Below are 22,193 nucleotides of genomic sequence, written 5' to 3' on the forward strand. Positions count from 1 at the left end.
CCCTGGGAGTGTCCCAGGAAAGGCTGGAGCAATCTGGGATCAGGGTTGGAATGGGATGGGACTGAAGGTCCACGGATCCCATCCCAAACCATCCTGGGATTCCGGGATCCAGGATCCATCCCCGGGGTTTTTATGGGATTTGGGGATGGAAAAGAGGAGCCCTGAATTCCCAGGGAATTCCCAAAATCCCTTCCCATGGAGGAGCTGGGATGGGGATGGATCCAGTGCCAGGCTGGGAATGGAGGGAATTCCCTGGGAAAGGGGAAATGGGATTGGGGAAGGAATTCCCGGCTGGGCTGGAGTTCCCAGGTTGGGATGGGATGGGATTGCAGGTCCACGGATCCCATCCCGAACCATCCCGGGATTCTGGGATCCAGAACACTCAGGATCCATCCCGGGGGTTTTTATGGAATTTGGGGATGGAAAAGGGAAGGGAGACCCTTCCTGGAGTCCCCAATTTCTTTAAATCATTTTAATCCTTGCCCGGCTCCTGATTTTAGTTTTCCTTCAGATCAATTTAATCCTTGCTTGGTTCAGGGGGCCCTGCCTGGCTTCTGATTTCGCTTCTCCTTTGTTGAAATTATTCAATTTTAATCATCAATCCCAAAATTTAATCTGGGGAAACCCAACCTGGGTGCTCCGTGTGGGATTCAGGCAGGGAAATCAGAGCCACACTTTATCCTGCCGTTCTCAGAATGGAGAAAAACAGAGAAAAACAGAATAAATCTGCTTTCAACAGATTTATTAGTAACAGAACACCAGAATAAGTAGGTTTTAAATAGATTTATTAATAACGGAAAAACAGAATAAATCTGCTTTAAACAGATTTAGTAATAACAGAAAAACAGAATAAATAGGTTTTAAATAGATTTATGAATAAGGGAAAAATGGAATAAGTCTGTTTTAAACACGTTCATTGATCTCATCCCTATTGTTCTCATTCCGGAGCCTGGGACGATAAATGTGCGAATCCGTGGAATTCACACTGGGAAATCCAAGGAAAGCAAAGTTGTGACTCGTTCTGGGGTTGTCTTTGTTCCTCCTGTGGCTTCCTCTTCAAATCTAGAACAGATTTTTCGTTTCTAAAAATGCCATAAAGCCATAAATGCTGAAATTCCTGAATTCTCAGTAATTCCCATATTTCCAACCACAAACCCCTCTGGAAATGAGTCCAGCCAAAGCTCCCAACCCCATGGAACCTTGGGTTTGCTTTTCTATTTTTTACTTTTTTTGCCTCTTTTTTGATGCAACTTGTTGGGGAAAATCATAAATATATTATAATGATAATATTATTATGATATAATAATAATATAAATACATTATTATATAATCATAATATAATATTAATATGTCATTAATATAATTATATAAATATTTCACATAAATATATTTAATAAAATATATATAATTATATAGAATATGTTATACATATAATTAATATATTATATAGATGTATTCCTCTATAATATTAATATAATTATACATACGTTGTTATATTATTAATATAATTATTTATACCTTGTTATATTATTAATATAATTATATATACCTTGTTATATTATTCTAATAATATAGAAATATAATATTATATCATATAAATATACTTCTATATAATCATAATATAACATTAGTATATAATTAATATAATTATATAAATTTATGATATAAATATATTTATATGTCATAACCATTTTATACATTAATATATAATCACTACATTATGAATATAATTAATATATGTATAAAGATATATATTATCAATATAATTATATTATTATTATGACTACATTATTATGATATAGTTCTATTATTCTGATATATTACTCTGATATAATTATATTTATATCATATTATAAATACGATTGCCTGGCAGAAAATTTTGAGCATATGGAAACTAGATTGAAATGAAGGCAAACTTTGTATTTTACACAATATTTTATATAATATTTTATATAATAATTTATATTATATAAAATATATTATATTAAAACTATACTAAAGGAATAGAAGAAAGGATTTCATCAGCAGGCTGGCAAGGGAAAAAAATGGAATTATAACAAAATCTTGTGATTCTCAGCGAGTCTGACCCAGCTGGGCTGGGATTGGCCGTTAATTAAAAACAAGCACATGAGACCAATCCCAGATGCACCTGGTGCGTTCCACAGCAGCAGGTAACAATGATATCATTACAGTTATATCATCAATGTTTGCATTTTGTTCCTGAGGCCTCTCGCCTTCTCAGGAGGAAAAATCATAAAGAAAGGATTTTTCAGAAAATATCAGGGCTGCACTGTGTGTGAATGCTGCAGGATTTGTGTCTTAGATTGGTCAGTGAGAATCAGAATATTCAACACAGAAGATGATTTATGGTATTGTAACGGGAAACTTTGCTTTTTACCCTCTTATCCTGTCATCCTCTCATCCTTTTTACCTTTAGGGCTTAAAATGTAACACAGCATGGGAATGTAACTATTCTTGTGTGCTGTGTGTGAATGCTACAGGATTTGTGTTTTAGGTTGGTTAGTAAAAATCAGAATATTCAACGCAGAAGGAGATTTATGGTACTGTAACGGGAACCTTGGTATCTTACCCTCTCATCCTCTTTACCTTTAGGGTTTAAAATGTAACACAGTGTGGGAATGGAATGATTCTTATGGGCTGTATGTGAATGCTGTAGGATTGGTGTCTTTGATTGGTCAGTGAGAATCAGAATATTGAACACAGAATATGATTTATGGGATTGTAACGGGAACCCTGATATCTTACCCCCTCATCCTCTATTCCTCTTTACCTTTAGGGTTTAAAATGTAACACAGTGTGGTGATGTAATGATTCTTATGGGCTGTATGTGAATGCTACAGGATTGGTGTCTTAGATTGTTGAATATTCTAATCAGAATATTCAACACAGAAGAAGATTTATGGTACTGTAATTGGAACCTTGGTATCTTACCCTCTCATCCTCTCATCCTCTTTACCTTTAGGGTTTAAAATGTAACACAGTGTGGGAATGTAATGATTCTTACGGGCTGTATGTGAATGCTGTAGGATTTGTGTCTTTGATTGGTCAGTGAGAATCAGAATATTCAACACAGAAGATGATTTATGGTATTGTAACGGGAAACTTTGCTTTTTACCCTCTCATCCTCTCATCCTCTCATCCTCTCATCCTCTTTACCTTTAGGGCTTAAAATGTAACAGTGTGGGAATGTAATGATTCTTATGGGCTGTATGTGAATGCTACAGGATTTGTATCTTTGATTGGTCAGTGAGAATTAGAATAATCAGCACAGGAGATGATTTGTGATATTGTAAGGGAAACTTTGCTCTCTTGCCCTCTTATCCTCTCATCCTCTTTACGTTTAGGGTTTAAAATGTAACACAGTGTGGGAATGGAATGGTTCTTATGGGCTGTATGTGAATGCTACAGGATTTGTGTCTTGTACTAGGTTGGTTAGTGAGAATTAGAATATTCCACACGAAAGATTTATGGTATTGTAACAGGAACCTCACTCTTATCCTCTCATCCTCTCATCCTCTTTACCTTTAGGGTTTAAAATGTAACACAGTGTGGGAATGGAATGGTTCTTATGGGCTGTATGTGAATGCTACAGGATTTGTATATTGTACTAGGTTGGTTGGTGAGAATTAGAATATTCCACACAGAAGAGGATTTATGGTATTGTAACAGGAACCTCGTTCTCTTATCCTCTCATCCTTTCATCCTATCTCTCTCATCCTCTTTCCCACTCTGTATTTCTCTCTCTCTTTCCCACTCTCTTCGCTTCTCTCTTTCTCTTTCTCACTCTCTTTATTTCTCTCTCTCTTTACCTCTCTCTTTACTTCTCTTTCTCTTTACTTCTCTATTTCTCTCTCTTTCCCACTCTCTTTATTTTTCTCTCTCATTCCCACTCTCATTATTTCTCTCTTTCCCACTTCCTTTATTTCTCTTTCTCTTTACCTCTCTCTTTATTTCTCTCTCTCATTCCCACTCTCTTTATTTCTCTCTTTCTCACTCCCTTTATTTCTCTCTCTCTCTTTTTCCCACTCCATTTATTTCTCTCTCTCTCTTTCCCACTCTCTTTATTTCTCTTTACTGCTCTGATCTGTCTGTCAGCTCCCAGCCGGTCCCCGCACTTGGCCCTTTGCCACAAACCCCAAATTCCCCCACCTCCTTCAGAGATTGTTGGGAAGGATGAAAATTTGACCAGAAAGTCTCACAGATCTGTGTGCTTAGCAGAAAGATTTTTAACTGTGGAGTCCGATGAAGGAATAGAGATGGAGGCAAGTTTTGATATAGAAGAAAAGAATTGCTGAGTCTCACTGGCTAACCAAGGAGACAAAGGGTGTGTTGGTTAGAAGGGGTTTTTATGGCTTAGAGCAAAGGATAAACCCACCTCAAACAAGAAGAGGTTTTTACCAAGCAGAAAGAGAGCACAGGCAAACAAGGCAGCAAATGTTGCAAGTAGAAAAAAGGTCTCAGAATTTTCCACTGCAGGAAAACTGAAAAACAACTTCTAGCTTAAACTGTGATGTACTGAGTTGTAGTGACTGGAGAATAGTGACATGAATATGGTAAATATCGTAATTTTGATAGGCTATAGATAATAGTTCAGGTATAGATTGGCTCTACTGTATTAAGATGCTCAGCAAAGAAAAGTCTATAATGCACTGTGACCAAACCCAAAGGGTCTCCAGGTCTGCCTGCAGCTGGAGCACAGCTGTGGGCACAGCTCTGTCACCCACCACCCTGGGCTGCTGTAACGCCTTAGATACAACAAACTGCATTGTGGAGAGCCCCTGGAGTCCCACATCCCTCATTTCGGCTCTCAAAATGGCGCCCAACGTGGGGCACCATCAGTAAGACCATAAGTTAGGGATGTGGGTCTCCAGGCCTGCCTGCAGCTGGAGCACAGCTGTGGGCACAGCTCTGTCCCCCATGACCCTGGACTGCTGTGACCTCTCAGATACAATAAACTGCATTTTGGATACAATAAACTGAATTTTGGAGAGCCCCTGGAGTCCCACATGCCTCATTTTGGCTCTCAAAATGGCGCCCAACGTGGGGCACCATCAGTAAGAGCATAAGTTAGGGATGTGGGTTTCCAGGCCTGCCTGCAGCTGGAGCACAGCTGTGGGCACAGCTCTGTCACCCACCACCCTGGACTGCTGTGACCTCTTGGATACAGTAAACTGCATTTTGGATACAATAAACTGCATTTTGGAGAGCCCCTGGAGTCCCACATGCCTCATTTCAGCTCTTACAAGAGATCTCTCCATCCATCCCAACCATCCCACCCCCTGACACTCCCACACCAATTCCCATTTTTTTGTTGTTGTTTTCCAGGAGTTTTTTGAGAGCCCGGCGCTCCGGCCGGACGGGCTGAAGCTGTACCCCACGCTGGTGATCCGCGGCACGGGGATCCATCCCACCCCTGACACTCCCACACCAATTCCCGTTTTTTTGTTCTTTTCCCAGGAGTTTTTTGAGAACCCGGCGTTCCGGCCGGACGGGCTGAAGCTGTACCCCACGCTGGTGATCCGCGGCACGGGGCTCTACGAGCTCTGGAAGACCGGGAGGTACCGCAGTTACCCCCCCAGCACCCTGGTGGACCTGGTGGCGCGGATCCTGGCCCTGGTGCCGCCCTGGACGCGCGTCTACCGTGTCCAGAGGTAATTCCCAACTGGAGTCGCCTCCGCGCTGCTCCGGGAGCGATTCCGGCTTCGATTCGTTAATTACGGCCCCGTCTGACTCGGCCTTCGTTATCTCCCTTGGACACTGGCAGGGATTCCCTGGGAATTCCTTCCCCAATCCCATTTCCTCCTTTCCCAGGGAATTCCCTCCATTCCCAGCTCTCCCAGCCTGGCATTGGATCCATCCCCATCCCAGCTCCTCTCCGGGAAGGAATTCAGGACTCCAGGAAATTTCTTTCCCTTCCCTTTTCTATCCCCAAATCTCATAAAAATCCCTTGGGGATGGATCCTGGATCTCAAAATCCCGGAATGGTTTGGTATGGGATCCATGGAGCTTCAACCCCATCCCATTCCCACCCCAGAATTCCAGAATTTTCCAACCTTTCCTTGGACACTCCCAGGGATTCTCTGGGAATTCCAGCCCAGCCAGGAATTCCTTCCCAAATCTGAAGGTTTTTTGGGGATTTTCCTTTTTTTTCCAGGGAATTCCCTCCATTCCCAGCTCTCCCAGCCTGGCATTGGATCCATCCCCATCCCAGCTCCTCTCTGGGAAGGAATTTTGGGATCAAGAGGCTTCACTGGGAATTGGGGACTCCAGGAAGGGTCTCCCTTCCCTTTTCCATCCCCAAATCCCATAAAAATCTCTTGGAATGAATTCTGAGTGTCCTGGATCCCAGAATCCCAGAATGGTTTGGGATGGGATCCGTGGACCTTCAATCCCATCCCATTCCCGCGCCATGATACCAAATGGCTCCAGCCCTTTCCTTGGACACTCCCAGGGATTCTCAGGGAATTCCAGCCCAGCCAGGAATTCCTTCCCAAGATCCCATCTAAATCTCACTTTTCCCATGTGCAGCCATGCCCTGTGTCCTTGTCCCTCCATCCCTTGTCCCTCTCCAGCTCTCCTGGAGCCCCTTCAGGCTCTGGACGAGGCTCCAGGATCTCCCTGGAGTTTTCCCTGATCCAGGTGAGCATTCCCAGCTCTCCCAGCAGCTCTGGTGGCTCCCTGAGCTTCCCAACCCAAACGTGTCCAGAGGCAATTCCCAACTGGAATCACCTCCACGGTGCCCCGGGGGCGATTCCACCTTCAATTCCCTATTTACGGCTCTGTCTGACTTTGCCTTCGTTATCTCCCGGCTTTAATTGCTAATTAAGCAAGGATCGTAGAGCTGGTGCCTCTCTGTGTGGGTGGAAAAGTCCAAGCGGGATGGGGAGGTGGGAGCTGGGAAATGCGCGGAGAATTCCGGAGGCGCCGCTGGCCGGGGGCAGCGCCCAGGGCTGGGAGGATCTGAGGGATAATGGGTGGATCCCGCGGTGGATAATCAATGGGGTGGATAATTAATGGGGTGGATAATCAATGGGGTGGATAATTAATTAATGGGGTGGATCCTGTGGTGGATAATTAATGGGATGGATCCTGTCATGGATAATTAATTGGATGGATGCCATGTTAGATAATTAGTGGATCCCATGATGGATAATTGGGTGGATTCCAGGATGGATAAGGGGATAGATCCCATGATGGATAATTAATTGTGTGGATCCCTTGATGGATGATTAATTGGATGGATGCCATGATGGATAATAGTGGATCCCATGATGGATAATTAATTGGATGGATCTCGTGATGGAAAATGGGATAGATCCCATGATGGATAATTAATTGGATGGATCTCATGGTGGATAATGGGTGGATCCAATTATGGATAATGATGGATCCCATCATGGGTAATTAATGGGATGAATTCCATGGTGGATCCCATGATGGGTAATGGGTGGATCCCGTGATGGATAAATAATTGGATAGATCCTGTGATGGATATTAGTATGTATCTTATGAGGGATAATTAATTGGGTGGATCCTTTGATGGATAATTAATTGGATAGATCCTGTGATGGATAATAGGATGTATCTTATGATGGATAATTAATTGGGTGGATCCCGTGATGGATAATGGGCTGGATCCCTTGATGGATAATTAGTGGATCCTGTGATAGATAATTAATGGGATGGATCCCATGATGAATAATAAATTGGGTGAATCCCGTGGTGGATAATGGGATGGATCCCATGATGGGTAATGGATGGATCCCATCATGGGTAATTAATTAGATGGATCCTGTGATGGATAACTATTGGGATGGATCCCATCATGGGTAATTAATTAGATGGATCCTGTGATGGATAACTATTGGGATGGATCCCATCATGGGTAATTAATTAGATGGATCCTGTGATGGATAACTATTGGGATGGATCCCATCATGGGTAATTAATTAGATGGATCCTGTGATGGATAACTATTGGGATGGATCCCATCATGGGTAATTAATTAGATGGATCCTGTGATGGATAACTATTGGGATGGATCCCATGACAGATAATTGATTGGATGGATCCTGTGATGGATAATGGGTGGGGATCCCATGATGGATAATTGATTGGATGGATCCTGTGATGGATAAGTGGATGGATCCCCTGATGGATAATTAATTGGGCGGGTCCCATGATAGATAATGGGTAGATCTCATGGCGGTTAATGGGTGGATGCCATGATGGATAATTAATTGGATGGATACTGTAATGGGTGGATCCTGTGATGGATAATTGGGTGGATCCCTTGATGGATAATTAATTGGATGGATCCTGTGATGGATAATTGGATGGATCCCATGGTGGATAATTACATGCATCCCATGATGGATAATTAATGGGATGGATCTTATGATGGATAATTGATTGGGCGGGCTCTGTGATGGATAATGGGTGGATCCTATGATGGATAATTGGGTGGATCCCTTGATGGATAATTAATTGGATGGATCCTGTGATGGATAATTAATGGGATGGATCTCATGATGAATAGTGGGTGGATCCCTTGATGGATAATTAATTGGATGGATCCCATGATGGATAATGGGATAGATTCCATTATGGATGATTGAATGGATCCCATGGTGGGTGGATCCTGTGATGGGTAATTAATTGGATTGATCCTGTGATGGATAATTAATTGGATGGATCCCTTGATGGATAATTGATTGGGTGGATCCCGTGACGGGTAATTGGGTGGATTCCAGGATGGATAATTAGTGGATCCCATGATGGGTAATTAATTGTATGGATCCCACGCTGGATAACTACTGGGATAGATCCCACAATAGATAATTAATTGGGTGGATCCCATGGTGGATAATGGGATTGATCTTATGATGGATAGTTAATTGGGTGGATCCCGTGATGGATAATTAATTAGCTGAATCCCATGATGGATAATGGGATTGATCTTATGATGGATAGTTAATTGGGTGGATGCCATGATGGATAATTAATTAGCTGAATCCCATGATGGATAATGGGATTGATCTTATGATGGATAGTTAATTGTATGGATGCCGTGATGGATAATTAATTAGCTGAATCCCATGATGGATAATGGGATTGATCTTATGATGGATAGTTAATTGGGTGGATGCCATGATGGATAATTAATTACTGAATCCCATGATGGATAATGGGATTGATTTTATGATGGATAGTTAATTGGGTGGATGCCATGATGGATAATTAATTAGCTGAATCCCATGATGGATAATGGGATTGATCTTATGATGGATAGTTAATTGGGTGGATGCCATGATGGATAATTAATTACTGAATCCCATGATGGATAATGGGATTGATCTTATGATGGATAGTTAATTGGCTGGATGCCATGATGGATAATTAATTACTGAATCCCATGATGGATAATGGGATTGATCTTATGATGGATAGTTAATTGGCTGGATGCCATGATGGATCATGGGTAGGTCCCGTGGTGGCTAATTAATTGGATGGATCTTGTGATGGATAATTTTTTCCCTTGGAATTGTGGGGTGGGGATGGGCAGAAGGAGCTGGCACAGGAGGAGACAGCTGGAGGCGAGAAACACCAGGAAGCTTCAGGAAAAAAATCAGGATTTAGGGATAAAAGTGGAGCTTTGAAAATTTTTAAAAATTAATTTTTGCTCAAAATTCTGTGATTTTCAAGGATAGAGAAAGTGAAAGGGTTGGGAAGCATCGATGGGAAAGAGGCCGGAAGGGGGAGTGGGAGATGGGATCACAGGAGTCCAGGGAAGTTTGAGATCCAGAATGAGAGGGAATCCAGGGAAGTTTGAGATCTGGGATGAGAGGGAATTCTGGAGAGTTTGAAATCCAGAATGGGAGGGAATCCAGGAAGTTTGAGATCTGGAAGGGGAGGGAATTCTGGAAAGTTTGAAATCCAGAATGAGAGAGTCCAGGGAAGTTTGAGATCCGGAATGAGAGGGAATTCTGGAAAGTTTGAAATCCAGAATGGGAGGGAATTTTGGGAAGTTTGAGATCTGGAAGGGGAGGGAATTCTGGAAAGTTTGAAATCCAGAATGAGAGGGAATCCAGGAAGTTTGAGATCCGGAGTGAGAGGGAATTCTGGAAAGTTTGAAATCCAGAATGGGAGGGAATCCAGGAAGTTTGAGATCCAGAATGAGAGGGAATTCTGGAAAGTTTGAAATCCAGAATGGGAGGGAATTCCGGGAAATTTGACATCTGGAATGGGAGAGGATTTGGGGAAATTTGAGATCCAGAATGAGAGGGAATCCAGGAAGTTTGAGATCTGGAATGAGAGGGAATTCTGGAAAGTTTGAAATCCAGAATGGGAGGGAATCCAGGGAAGTTTGAGATCCGGAATGAGAGGGAATTCTGGAGAGTGTGAAATCCAGAATGGGAGGGAATCCAGGAAGTTTGAGATCTGGAAGGGGAGGGAATTCTGGAAAGTTTGAAATCCAGAATGAGAGAATCCAGGGAAGTTTGAGATCCGGGATGAGAGGGAATCCAGGAAAGTTTGAAATGCAGAATGGGAGGGAATCCAGGGAAGTTTGAGATCTGGAATAAGAGATGGGATGAGAGGGAATCCAGGGAAGTTTAACATCTGGAATGACAGGGAATTCCGGGAAGTTTGGGATCTGGAACGAGAGGGAATTCTGGAAAATTTCACATCTGGAATGGGAGGGAATTCCAGGAAGTTTGAGATCCAGAATGAGAGGAAATCCAGGGAAGTTTGAAACCCAGAATGAGAGGGAATTCCGGGAAATTTGACATCTGGAATGGGAGAGGATTTGGGGAAACTTGAGATCCAGAATGAGAGGGAATCCAGAGAAGTTTGACATCTGGAATGAGAGGGAATTTTGGAAAATTGCACATCTGAAAGGAGAGTGAATTTTGGGAAATTTGACATTGGGAATGAAAGGGAATCCAGGGAGTTTTGATATCTGGAATGAGAGGGAATCCAGGGAAGTTTGAAATCCAAAATGAGAGGGAATTCGAGGAAAATTTGGCATCTGGAATGGGAGGGAATTCCAGGAAGTTTGAAATCCAAAATTAGAGGAAATCCAGGGAAGTTTGTTATCCAGAATGAGAGAAATTCCAGGGAAATTTGAGATCTGGAATGAGAGGGAATTCTAGGATATTTGAGATCTGGAAGGAGAGATGGAATCCAAGGAAATTTAACATCTGCAAGGAGAGGGAATTCCAGGAAGTTTGAAATCCTGAATGAGAGGGAATCCAGGGAAGTTTGACATCTGGAAGGAGAGGGAATTCCAGGAAAATTTGACATCTGAAAGGAGAGGGAATCCAGGGAAGTTTGAAATCCAGAATGAGAGATGGGATGAGAGGGAAATGAAGGAAAATTCACATCTGGAATGGGAGGGAATCCAGGGAAGTTTGAGATCCAGAATGGAAGGAAATCCAGGGAAGTTTGAAATCCGGAATGAGAGATGGGATGAGAGGAAATCCAGGGAAGTTTGAGATCCAGAATGAGAGGGAATTCCAGGAAAATCTGACATCTGGAATGGGAGGGAATCCAGGGAAATTTGACATCTGGAAGGAGAGGGAATTTTGGGAAGTTTGAGATCTAGACTGAGAGGGAATTCCAGGAAGTTTGAGATCTGGAATGAGAGATGGAATCCAAGGAAATTCAACATCTGGAAGGAGAGGGAATTCCAGGAAGTTTGAGATCCAGAATGAGAGGAAATCCAGGGAAGTTTGAGATCCAAAATGAGAGGGAATTCCAGGAAAATTTCACATCTGGAAGGAGAGGGAATCCAGGGAAGTTTGAAATCCAGAATGAGAGATGGGATGAGAGGGAAATGAAGGAAAATTCACATCTGGAATGGGAGGGAATCCAGGGAAGTTTGAGATCCGGAATGAGAGATGGGATGAGAGGAAATCCAGGGACGTTTGAAATCTGGAATGAGAGATGGGATGAGAGGAAATCCAGGGAAGTTTGAGATCCAGAATGAGAGGGAATTCCAGGAAAATCTGACATCTGGAATGGGAGGGAATCCAGGGAAATTTGACATCTGGAAGGAGAGGGAATTTTGGGAAGTTTGAGATCCAGAATGAGAGGGAATCCAGGGTGTTTCAACATCTGAGACAGGGGATGAGAGGGAATCCAGGGAATTTTAACATCTGGAAGGAGAAGGAATCCAGGGAAGTTTGAGATCCAGAATGAGAGGGAATTCCAGGAAATTTGACATCTGGAATGGGAGGGAATTCCAGGGAAGTTGGAGATCTGGAAGGAGAAGGAATCCAGGGAACTTTGGCATCTGGAATGGGAGGGAATTCCAGGAAGTTTGAGATCCAGAATGAGAGGAAATCCAGGGACATTTGAGATCCAGAGTGAGAGGGAATTCCGGGAGTTTCGACATCTGGAATGAGAGATGGGATGAGAGGGAATCCAGGGAAATTTAACAACTGGAAGGCGAGGGAATCCAGGGAAGTCTGACATCCAGAATGAGAGGAAATCCAGTGAAAGTTGGAGATCTGGAATGAGAGGGAATTTCGGAAAATTTGGCATCTGGAATGGGAGGAAATCCAGGGAAGTTTGAAATCCAGAATGAGGAAATCCAAGAAAGTTTAACATCTGGAATGAGAGGGAATCAAGGAAAATTTCACATCTGGAATGGGAGGGAATTTCAGGAATTTTGAGATCCAGAACGAGAGATGGGACGAGAGGGAATCCTGGGAGGTGGAAATCCACAGGAGCAGCATCACCCACCCCCGGGGGTTTCATTTTTCCTTGGATTTCTGTGTTTTTATCGATTTCCCTCTCCTCCAGGCCTTTCATTTTTCCTTGGATTTCTGTGTTTTTCTGGATTTCCCTCTCCTCCAGGCCTTTCATTTTTCCTTGGATTTCTCCGTTTTTCTGGATTTCCCTCTCCTCCAGGGCTTTCATTTTTCCTTGGATTTCTCTGTTTTTCTGGATTTCCCTCTCCTCCAGGCCTTTCATTTTTCCTTGGATTTCTCTGTTTTTCTGGATTTCCCTCTCCTCCAGGCCTTTCATTTTTCCTTGGATTTCTCTGTTTTTCTGGATTTCCCTCTCCTCCGGGGGTTTCAATTTTCCTTGGATTTCTCTGTTTTTATCGATTTCCCTCTCCTCCAGGGGTTTCAATTTTCCTTGGATTTCTCCGTTTTTCTGGATTTCCCTCTCCTCCAGGGCTTTCATTTTTTTTGATTTCTCTGTTTTTCTGGATTTCCCTCTCCTCCAGGGCTTTCATTTTTCCTTGGATTTCTCTGTTTTTCTGGATTTCCCTCTCCTCCGGGGGTTTCAATTTTCCTTGGATTTCTCTGTTTTTATCGATTTCCCTCTCCTCCAGGGCTTTCATTTTTTTTGATTTCTCAGTTTTTCTGGATTTCCCTCTCCTCCAGGGCTTTCATTTTTCCTTGGATTTCTGTGTTTTTCATGGATTTTTCTTCCCTCCAGGGCTTTCATTTTTTTTGATTTCTCTGTTTTTCTGGATTTCCCTCTCCTCCAGGGGTTTCAATTTTCCTTGGATTTCTCCGTTTTTCTGGATTTCCCTCTCCTCCAGGGCTTTCATTTTTCCTTGGATTTCTCTGTTTTTATGGATTTCCCTCTCCTCCAGGGCTTTCATTTTTCCTTGGATTTCTCTGTTTTTATGGATTTCCCTCTCCTCCAGGCCTTTCATTTTTTTTTATTTCTCTGTTTTTCTGGATTTCCCTCTCCTCCAGGGCTTTCATTTTTCCTTGGATTTCTGTGTTTTTCATGGATTTTTCTTTCCTCCAGGGCTTTCATTTTTTTTGATTTCTCTGTTTTTCTGGATTTCCCTCTCCTCCAGGGCTTTCAATTTTCCTTGGATTTCTCTGTTTTTATTGATTTCCCTCTCCTCCAGGGCTTTCCTTTTTCCTTGGATTTCTCTGTTTTTCATGGATTTTTCTTTCCTCCAGGGCTTTCATTTTTCCTTGGATTTCTCCGTTTTTCTGGATTTTCCAGAATTTCCAGAATTTCCCTGGAAATTCCAGTCAGAGGAAAGCCAAGGAATGGGAATGTTGGGAAAATGTTGGGAAAAGGGGAGATAAAATAAACGTGGATTTATAGGGGAAAAACCAAATAATTCTGTGGATTTATAAGAAAAAAAAAAAAACAATTTGTGGATTTATAAGAAAAACAATTTGCGGATTTGTAGGGAAAAAAAACCAAATGATTTTGTGGATTTATAGGAAAGAAACCAAATAATTTTGGGATTTTGGTGGAAATCTGAGGGATTTTGGGTGAAAAGGTGGAATTTGGTGGAAATCTGAAGGATTTTGGTGAAAATCTGAGGGATTTTGGTGGAAATTTGAGGGATTTTGGTTGAAAAGTTCTAATATTGGTGGAAATCTGAGGGATTTTGGTGAAAATCTGAGGGATTTTATGGAGAAAATCTGAGGGATTTTGGTGGAAATTTGAGGGATTTTGGTGGAAATCTGAGGGATTTTGGTGGAAATCTAAAGAATTTTTGTGGAAATCTGAAGGATTTTGGTGGAAATCTGAGGAATTTTGGTGGAAATTTGAGGGATTTTGGTTGAAAAGTTCTAATATTGGTGGAAATCTGAGGGATTTTGGTGGAAATCTGAGGGATTTTATGGAGAAAATCTGAGGGATTTTGGTGTCATTTTTAGGGATTTTGGTTGAACAGGTGGAATTTGGTGGAAATCTGAGGATTTTGGTTAAAATCTGAGGGATTTTGACGGAAATCTGAGGAATTTTGGTGGAAATTTGAGGGATTTTGGTGGAAATCTGAGGAATTTTGGTGGAAATCTGAAGGAATTTTGGTGGAAATCTGAAGGATTTGGTGGAAATCTGAGGGATTTTGGTTGAAAAGTTCTAATATTGGTGGAAATCTGAGGGATTTTGGTGGAAATCTGAGGGATTTTATGGAGAAAATCTGAGGGATTTTGGTGTCATTTTTAGGGATTTTGGTTGAACAGGTGGAATTTGGTGGAAATCTGAAGGATTTTGGTGAAAATCTGAGGGATTTTGGTGGAAATCTGAGGAATTTTGGTGGAAATTTGAGGGATTTTGGTGGAAATCTGAGGGAGTTTGGGTGAACAGGTGGAATTTTGACGGAAATCTGAGGAATTATGGTGAAAATCTGAGGGATTTTGGTGGAAATCTGAGGGATTTTATGGAGAAAATCTGAGGGATTTTGGTGGAAATTTGAGGGATTTTGGTGGAAATCTGAGGGATTTTGGTGGAAATCTAAAGAATTTTTGTGGAAATCTGAAGGATTTTGGTGGAAATCTGAGGAATTTTGGTGGAAATTTGAGGGATTTTGGTTGAAAAGTTCTAATATTGGTGGAAATCTGAGGGATTTTGGTGGAAATCTGAGGGATTTTATGGAGAAAATCTGAGGGATTTTGGTGTCATTTTTAGGGATTTTGGTTGAACAGGTGGAATTTGGTGGAAATCTGAGGGATTTTGGTGGAAATCTGAAGGATTTTGGTGAAAATCTGAAGGATTTTGGGTGAACAGGTGGAATTTTGGTGGAAATCTGAGGGATTTTGGGTGAAAATCTGAGGGATTTTGGGTGAAAATCTGAGGGATTTTATGGAGAAAATCTGAGGGATTTTGGTGTCATTTTTAGGGATTTTGGTTGAACAGGTGGAATTTGGTGGAAATCTGAGGGATTTTGGTGGAAATCTGAGGAATTTTGGTGGAAATTTGAGGGATTTTGGTGGAAATCTGAGGGATTTTGGGTGAACAGGTGGAATTTTGACGGAAATCTGAGGAATTATGGTGGAAATTTGAGGGATTTTGGTGGAAATCTGAGGGATTTTATGGAGAAAATCTGAGGGATTTTGGTGGAAATTTGAGGGATTTTGGTGGAAATCTGAGGGATTTTGGTGGAAATCTGAAGGAATTATGGTGAAAATCTGAGGGATTTTGGTGGAAATTTGAGGGATTTTGGTTGAAAAGTTCTAATATTGGTGGAAATCTGAGGGATTTTGGTGGAAATCTGAGGGATTTTATGGAGAAAATCTGAGGGATTTTGGTGTCATTTTTAGGGATTTTGGTTGAACAGGTGAAATTTGGTGGAAATCTGAAGGATTTTGGTGAAAATCTGAGGGATTTTGGTGGAAATCTGAGGGATTTTGGTGGAAATCTGAAGGATTTTGGTGAAAATCTGAGGAATTTTGGTGGAAATTTGAGGGATTTTGGTGGAAATCTGAGTGATTTTGGTGGAAATTTGAGGGATTTTTGTGGAAATTTGAGGGATTTTGGTGGAAATCTGAGGGATTTTGGGTGAACAGTTGAACTTTTCAAGGAAAATACCAAAATCCCACCATGGGAAAATTGTGATTCTGGTGGATTTCCCCCAAATTTCCCAATTTTTTCTCCAGCAGCAGATGCTGAAGAACACCTGCACGATCCCTTTTTTCCCCCACGTTCCCAAGTGAAGAACTGACGGAAAACCCCAAAATTTTACCATTTTAAAGATTTATATTCAGATTTTTTTTTTTTTACTTTTAATAAAATTTCTGATTTTTTTTTGTTTCCTGTTAATTTTCCTCCATTTCTCAATTTTCCCCTTCATTTTCCTCCTGCTTTTTGTTTGGCTTTTTTTTTTTTTTATTTTTTTTTTGATTTCCAATTCAACCAAACCTCGGAACCGAACAGGAATTCGGGAAATTTGGGGATTGGGCGCTTTGGGGTTTTGGCCTGAGGATTTTTTGGGGTTTTTTTGGTGGTTTTTCTGCCAATTGAGGGGTTTAAAATTTGGATTTTGCTGTTTTTTTGTCAGGGATATCCCAATGCCCCTGGTGAGCTCTGGGGTGGAGCACGGCAACCTGAGGGAGCTCGCCCTGGCCAGGATGAGGGACCTCGGCACGCAGGTAAATTAGCAAAAATAATTAATAATTAATCATCTAAAATGTTCATTCGGTGGTTTGTAAATAGTAGGTATTTATTTGTAATGAAATACAACAAAATACTTGATGGTAGTTATTTTTTAATAGTAAATAATGAAGGAAAATCTTCGTTTGTTTGGTTGAGGGAGAGTTGGTGGCTCCACACGAATCAGGAGATAAAAAAACCCCAAAAGAAGAAGATTGGGCTGTAAAAAAAAGCCCCAAAATAACCTGATTTGCCTTAAAAAAAAAAAAAAAAACCAGATTTGGCGCCAAAAACCCAAAATAACCTGATTTGCCTTAAAAAAAAAAAAAAAAAAAAAAAAACAGCAGATTTGGCATTAAAAAAAACTCAAAATAACCTGATTTGGCTTTAAAAGAAAACCCCAAAAGAAGCAGATTTGGCTTAAAAAATCCCACAAAAATAAGCAGATTTTGTTTAAAAAAAGGAGCAAAAATAACTCAATTTGGCTTAAAAAAAAACAACACCCAAAAGAAGCAGATTTGCCTTAAAAAAAAAAAAAAAAAAAAAAAAAAAAAAAGCTGATTTGGTGTAAAAAAGCCCAAAATAACCTGATTTGCCTTAAAAAAAAAAAACCCAAAAGAAGCAGATTTGGCTTAAAAAAATCCCAAAAACTCAGATTTGGCTTTAAAAGAAAACCCCAAAAGAAGCAGATTTGGCTTAAAAAAACCCACAAAAAGAAGCAGATTTTGTTTAAAAAAAGGAGCAAAAATAACTCAATTTGGCTTAAAAAAAAAAAACAACACCCAAAAGAAGCAGATTCGCCTTAAAAAAAAAAAAAGCAAATTTGGCATAAAAAAACCCAAAATAACCTGATTTGGCTTTAAAAGAAAACCCCAAAAGAAGCAGATTTGGCTTAAAAAATCCCACAAAAATGAGCAGATTTTGTTTTAAAAAAAGGAGCAAAAATAACTAAATTTGGCTTAAAAAAAAAAACAACACCCAAAAGAAGCAAAAAAAAAGAAAGCAGATTTGGCATAAAAAAAACCCAAAATAACCTGATTTGGCTTGAAAATAAAAAAACCAAAAGAAGCAGATTTGGCTTAAAAAATCCCACAAAAATGAGCAGATTTTGTTTAAAAAAAGGAGCAAAAATAACTCAATTTGGCTTAAAAAAAAACAACACCCAAAAGAAGCAAATTTGCCTTAAAACAAAACCCAGAAGAAACTGATTTGGCTTTAAAAGAAAACCAAAAGAACCGGATTTGGCTTTAAAAAAAATCCCAAAAAATCAGATTTGGCTTTAAGAAAACCCCAAAAAACAAAAAACCAAAAGAATCAAACCTGGCTTTTAAAGAATTCCTAAAAAATCAGATTTGGCTTTAAAAAAACACCCAAAAAAATCAGATTTGGCTGCAAAAAAACACCCAAAAGAGTCAGATTTGGCTGTAAAAAAAACAAAATAAAACAAAAAAGAAGCAGATTTGGCTTTTAAAAAGCCCAAAAGGAGCAGATTTAGCTTAAATAAAAAAAAATAGAAGATTCAGAATTGGCTTAAAAAAACCCTGAAATAATCAGATTTCTCTTAAAAAAAAAAATCAGATTTGACTTTTTAAAAAACTCCAAAACAACCAGGTTTGGTTTAAATAAAACCCCAAAAAGAAACAGATTTGGCTGAAAAAAGAAACCCAAAAATCAGATTTGGCTTTCAAAAAACCCCAAAAGAACCAGATTTGGATTTTGAAAACTCCCCCAAAAAAATCAGATTTGGCTTAAAGAAAAGACCCAAAAAAATCAGATTTGGCTTTAAAAAAAACCAAAAGGAGCAAATCTGGCTTCAAAAAATCAACCCAAAGAATCAGATTTGGCTTTAAGAAAACCCCAAAAAACAAAAAAAAAACCAAAAGTATCAAACCTGGCTTTTAAAGAACTCCTAAAAAATCAGATTTGGCTTTAAAACAACACCCAAAAAAATCAGATTTGGCTGCAAAAAAAAACAAAATAAAACAAAAAAAAAGAAGCAGATTTGGCTTTTAAAAAGCCCAAGAGGAGCAGATTTAGCTTAAATTAAAAAAAAAAAACAAATAGAAGATTCAGAATTGGCTTAAAAAAAAACTGAAATAATCAGATTTCTCTTTAAAAATAAATCAGATTTGACTTTTTAAAAAACTCCAAAACAACCAGGTTTGGTTTAAATAAAACCCCAAAAAGAAACAGATTTGGCTGAAAAAAGAAACCCAAAAATCAGATTTGGCTTTCAAAAAACCCCAAAAGAACCAGATTTGGATTTTGAAAACTCCCCCAAAAAAATCAGATTTGGCTTAAAAAAAAAAAACCCCAAACCAACCAAATTTGGCTTTAAAAACCCAAAAGAACCAAATTTGGCTTAAAAGCTTTAAAAAACCCCAAAAAACCAAATTACTGAAAAGCCCCTTACTGACACGCTGCTTTTTTTGGGGAATAATTTCATTTTCCTTTTCCTGAATGCACCTGGAAAGTGGGAGTTGAAATCCCTTTTTTTTCCTCCTTTTTCCTCTTTTTTTTCCCCATTTTCCCCAATTTTTTGCCCACATTTTTTCCCCATTTTCCCCCCCTTTTTTTATCCTTTTTTCCCTTTTTTCCCCTTTTCTTCCCCCTTTTCCCCCCCCTTTTATTCCCCCTTTTCCCCCCTTTTTTTTCTTTTTTTCCCCTTTTTTCCCCTTCTTTCCCCTTTCTTTCCGCTTTTTCCCCCCTTTCCCCTTTTTATTCCTTTTTTTCCTTTTTCCCCCCTTTTTTTCCCTTTTCCCCCTTTTTTCTCCTTTTTTCCCCCCTTTTTTTTTTTGCCAAACCCCCCCCCCCCATTTTTTCCCATTTTTTCCCAATTTTTTTCCCCTTTTTTCCCAATTTTTTCCCTTTTTTCCCCAATTTTTTTCCCTTTTTTTCCCAATTTTTTTCCCTTTTTTTTTTTTTTGGAGCGGAATTGGACCTCTGAAATTGGAGGGAAAAGAGGAAAAAAAAAATTCCTTTTAAAATTCTCCTCCTCCGTTTCTCTTTCCCGCGTGAGGGAGGAGCTGGGGGGGAACTCTCACACCTGGATCCCAAAGAATTCCGGGATTTTGGGGTCCAGGATCCATCCCAGGGGTTTTTATGGGATTTGGGGATGGAAAAGGGAAGTGGAATCCAAAATTCCCAGGGAATTCCCAAAATCCCTTCCCAGAGAGGAGCTGGGATGGGGATGGATCCAGCGCCCGGCTGGGAATGGAGGGAATTCCCTGGGAAAGGGGAAATGGGATTGGGGAAGGAATTCTTGGGGTATCGCAAAAAAAACCCAAATCCCCCAAAAAAAAATCCCAAAAAAGTCCCTCAAATTTGGGAAGGAATTCCCAGAGAATCCGTGGGCGTGTCCAAAAATCCCGGAATTGTGGGGTGGGAATGGGATGGGGTTGCAGGTCCACGGATCCCATCCCAAACCATTCCAGGATTTTGGGATCCAGGATCCATCCCAGGGATTTTTATGGGATTGGGGATGGAAAAGGGAAGGGAGACCCTTCCTGGAGACCCCAATTCCCAGGGAATTCCAAAATTCCTTCCCGGAAAGGAGTCAGACTTCGGAATGGGATGGGATTGCAGGTCCACAGATCCCATCCCAAACCATCCCGGGATCCAGGACACTCAGGATCCATCCCAGGGGTTTTTATGGGATTGGGGATGGAAAAGGGAAGGGAGAAACTTCCTGGAGTCCCCAATTCCCAGGGAATTCCCAAAATTCCTTCCCAGAGAAGAGTCAGACTTCGGAATGGGATGGGATTGCAGGTCCACGGATCCCATCCCAAACCATCCCGGGATTCTGGGATCCAGGACACTCAGGATCCATCCCAGGGGTTTTTATGGGATTTGGGGATGGAAAAGGGAAGTGGAATCCAAAATTCCCAGGGAATTCCCAAAATTCCTTCCCATGGAGGAGCCGGGATGGGGATGGATCCAGTGCCAGGCTGGGAATGGAGGGAATTCCCTGGGAAGGGGAAATGGGATTGGGGAAGGAATTCCTGGGGTATCGCAAAAAAAACCCAAATCCCCCCAAAAAAAATCCCAAAAAAGTCCCTCAAATTTGGGAAGGAATTCCCAGAGAATCCGTGGGCGTGTCCAAAAATCCCGGAATTGTGGGGTGGGAATGGGATGGGATTGCAGGTCTGTGGATCCCAGCCAAACCATTCCGGGATTTTGGGATCCAGGATCCATCCTGAGGGATTTTTATGGGATTGGGGATGGAAAAGGGAAGGGAGAAACTTCCTGGAGTCCCCAATTCCCAGGGAATTCCCAAAATTCCTTCCTGGATCCCAAAATTCCTTCCTGGATCCCAAAATTCCCCTCCAATGGGATTGCAGGTCCCTGGATCCCATCCCAAACCATCCCGGGATTTTGGGATCCAGGACACTCAGGATCCATCCCAGGGGTTTTGGATCCCCAGAATTTCTGGAATTTTCCCGGAATTTCCCGGAATTTTCTGGAATTTTCCACGCTGAAGAGTTTCCCGGTTTTCCGCAGTGCCGCGACGTGAGGACGCGCGAGGTCGGAATTCAGGAGATCCACCACAAAGTGAGGCCCTACCAGGTAAAAATCCCAAATTTTGGGGAATTCCTGAGGAAATTCCGGGATCTGCGCTGGCCAGGGGGGGTTTGCACTTCCATAAAATTCACACTTCCCCTTTTTTCACGCAGAAAAATGGGAATTTTGGGAATTTGGGAAATCCAACAACACCCTGTGTGTGTAGGGAGCAAGAATGGTGAATTTGGAGATTTTTTGGGGTGAATTTCCATGGCTTTTAGGCAAAATGTGTATATTTAAATATGGATTTATATAGGAAAAAATGTGCGTTAAAATTTATATAGAGAGATGTAAATATAGGTATAAATATAAATATAAATATCTAAATACAGTTATAAATATAAATTTAAAAATTTAAATTATATAAATATAGACATAAACTTCTATTATATGCATTTTATATATTATATATTTATGTAACATATATATTACATGCTATATATAATGTATGTTATATATAATAATACAATACATCTGCATATAATTGAAATTTGTAAAAATTGGAATTTTGGGAAATCCAACAACACCCTGTGTCTTTTAGGCTTAAGATTTGTGAATTTAGAGATTTTTTGGGGTGAATTTCCATGGCTTTTAGGCAAAATGTGTATATTTAAATATGGATTTATATAGGAAAAAAGTGCATTAAAATTTATATAGAGAGATGAAAATATAGATATAAATATAAACATATATAAATATATAAATATAGTTTTAAATATAAATTTAAAAATTAAAATTATATAAATAGA

At 40.4% G+C, this 22,193-nt stretch overlaps 1 protein-coding gene across 1 annotated transcript in view; it reads left to right on the plus strand.

Annotated features, from left to right (window-relative positions):
• The window catches only part of ELP3 (elongator acetyltransferase complex subunit 3), a 198,767-nt gene that overhangs the window by 144,599 nt on the left and 31,975 nt on the right, over nucleotides 1–22,193 (plus strand). Inside the window, exons 10-12 of the mRNA XM_058802830.1 lie at nucleotides 5,479–5,672; nucleotides 16,793–16,883; nucleotides 21,385–21,450. Of these exons, the coding sequence (XP_058658813.1) occupies nucleotides 5,479–5,672; nucleotides 16,793–16,883; nucleotides 21,385–21,450 (351 nt within the window). The remainder of the gene's footprint in view (nucleotides 1–5,478; nucleotides 5,673–16,792; nucleotides 16,884–21,384; nucleotides 21,451–22,193) is intronic.

The sequence above is a fragment of the Ammospiza caudacuta genome, chromosome 3 (assembly GCF_027887145.1).
Source record: "Ammospiza caudacuta isolate bAmmCau1 chromosome 3, bAmmCau1.pri, whole genome shotgun sequence".
NCBI classification, from domain to species: Eukaryota; Metazoa; Chordata; class Aves; order Passeriformes; family Passerellidae; genus Ammospiza; species Ammospiza caudacuta.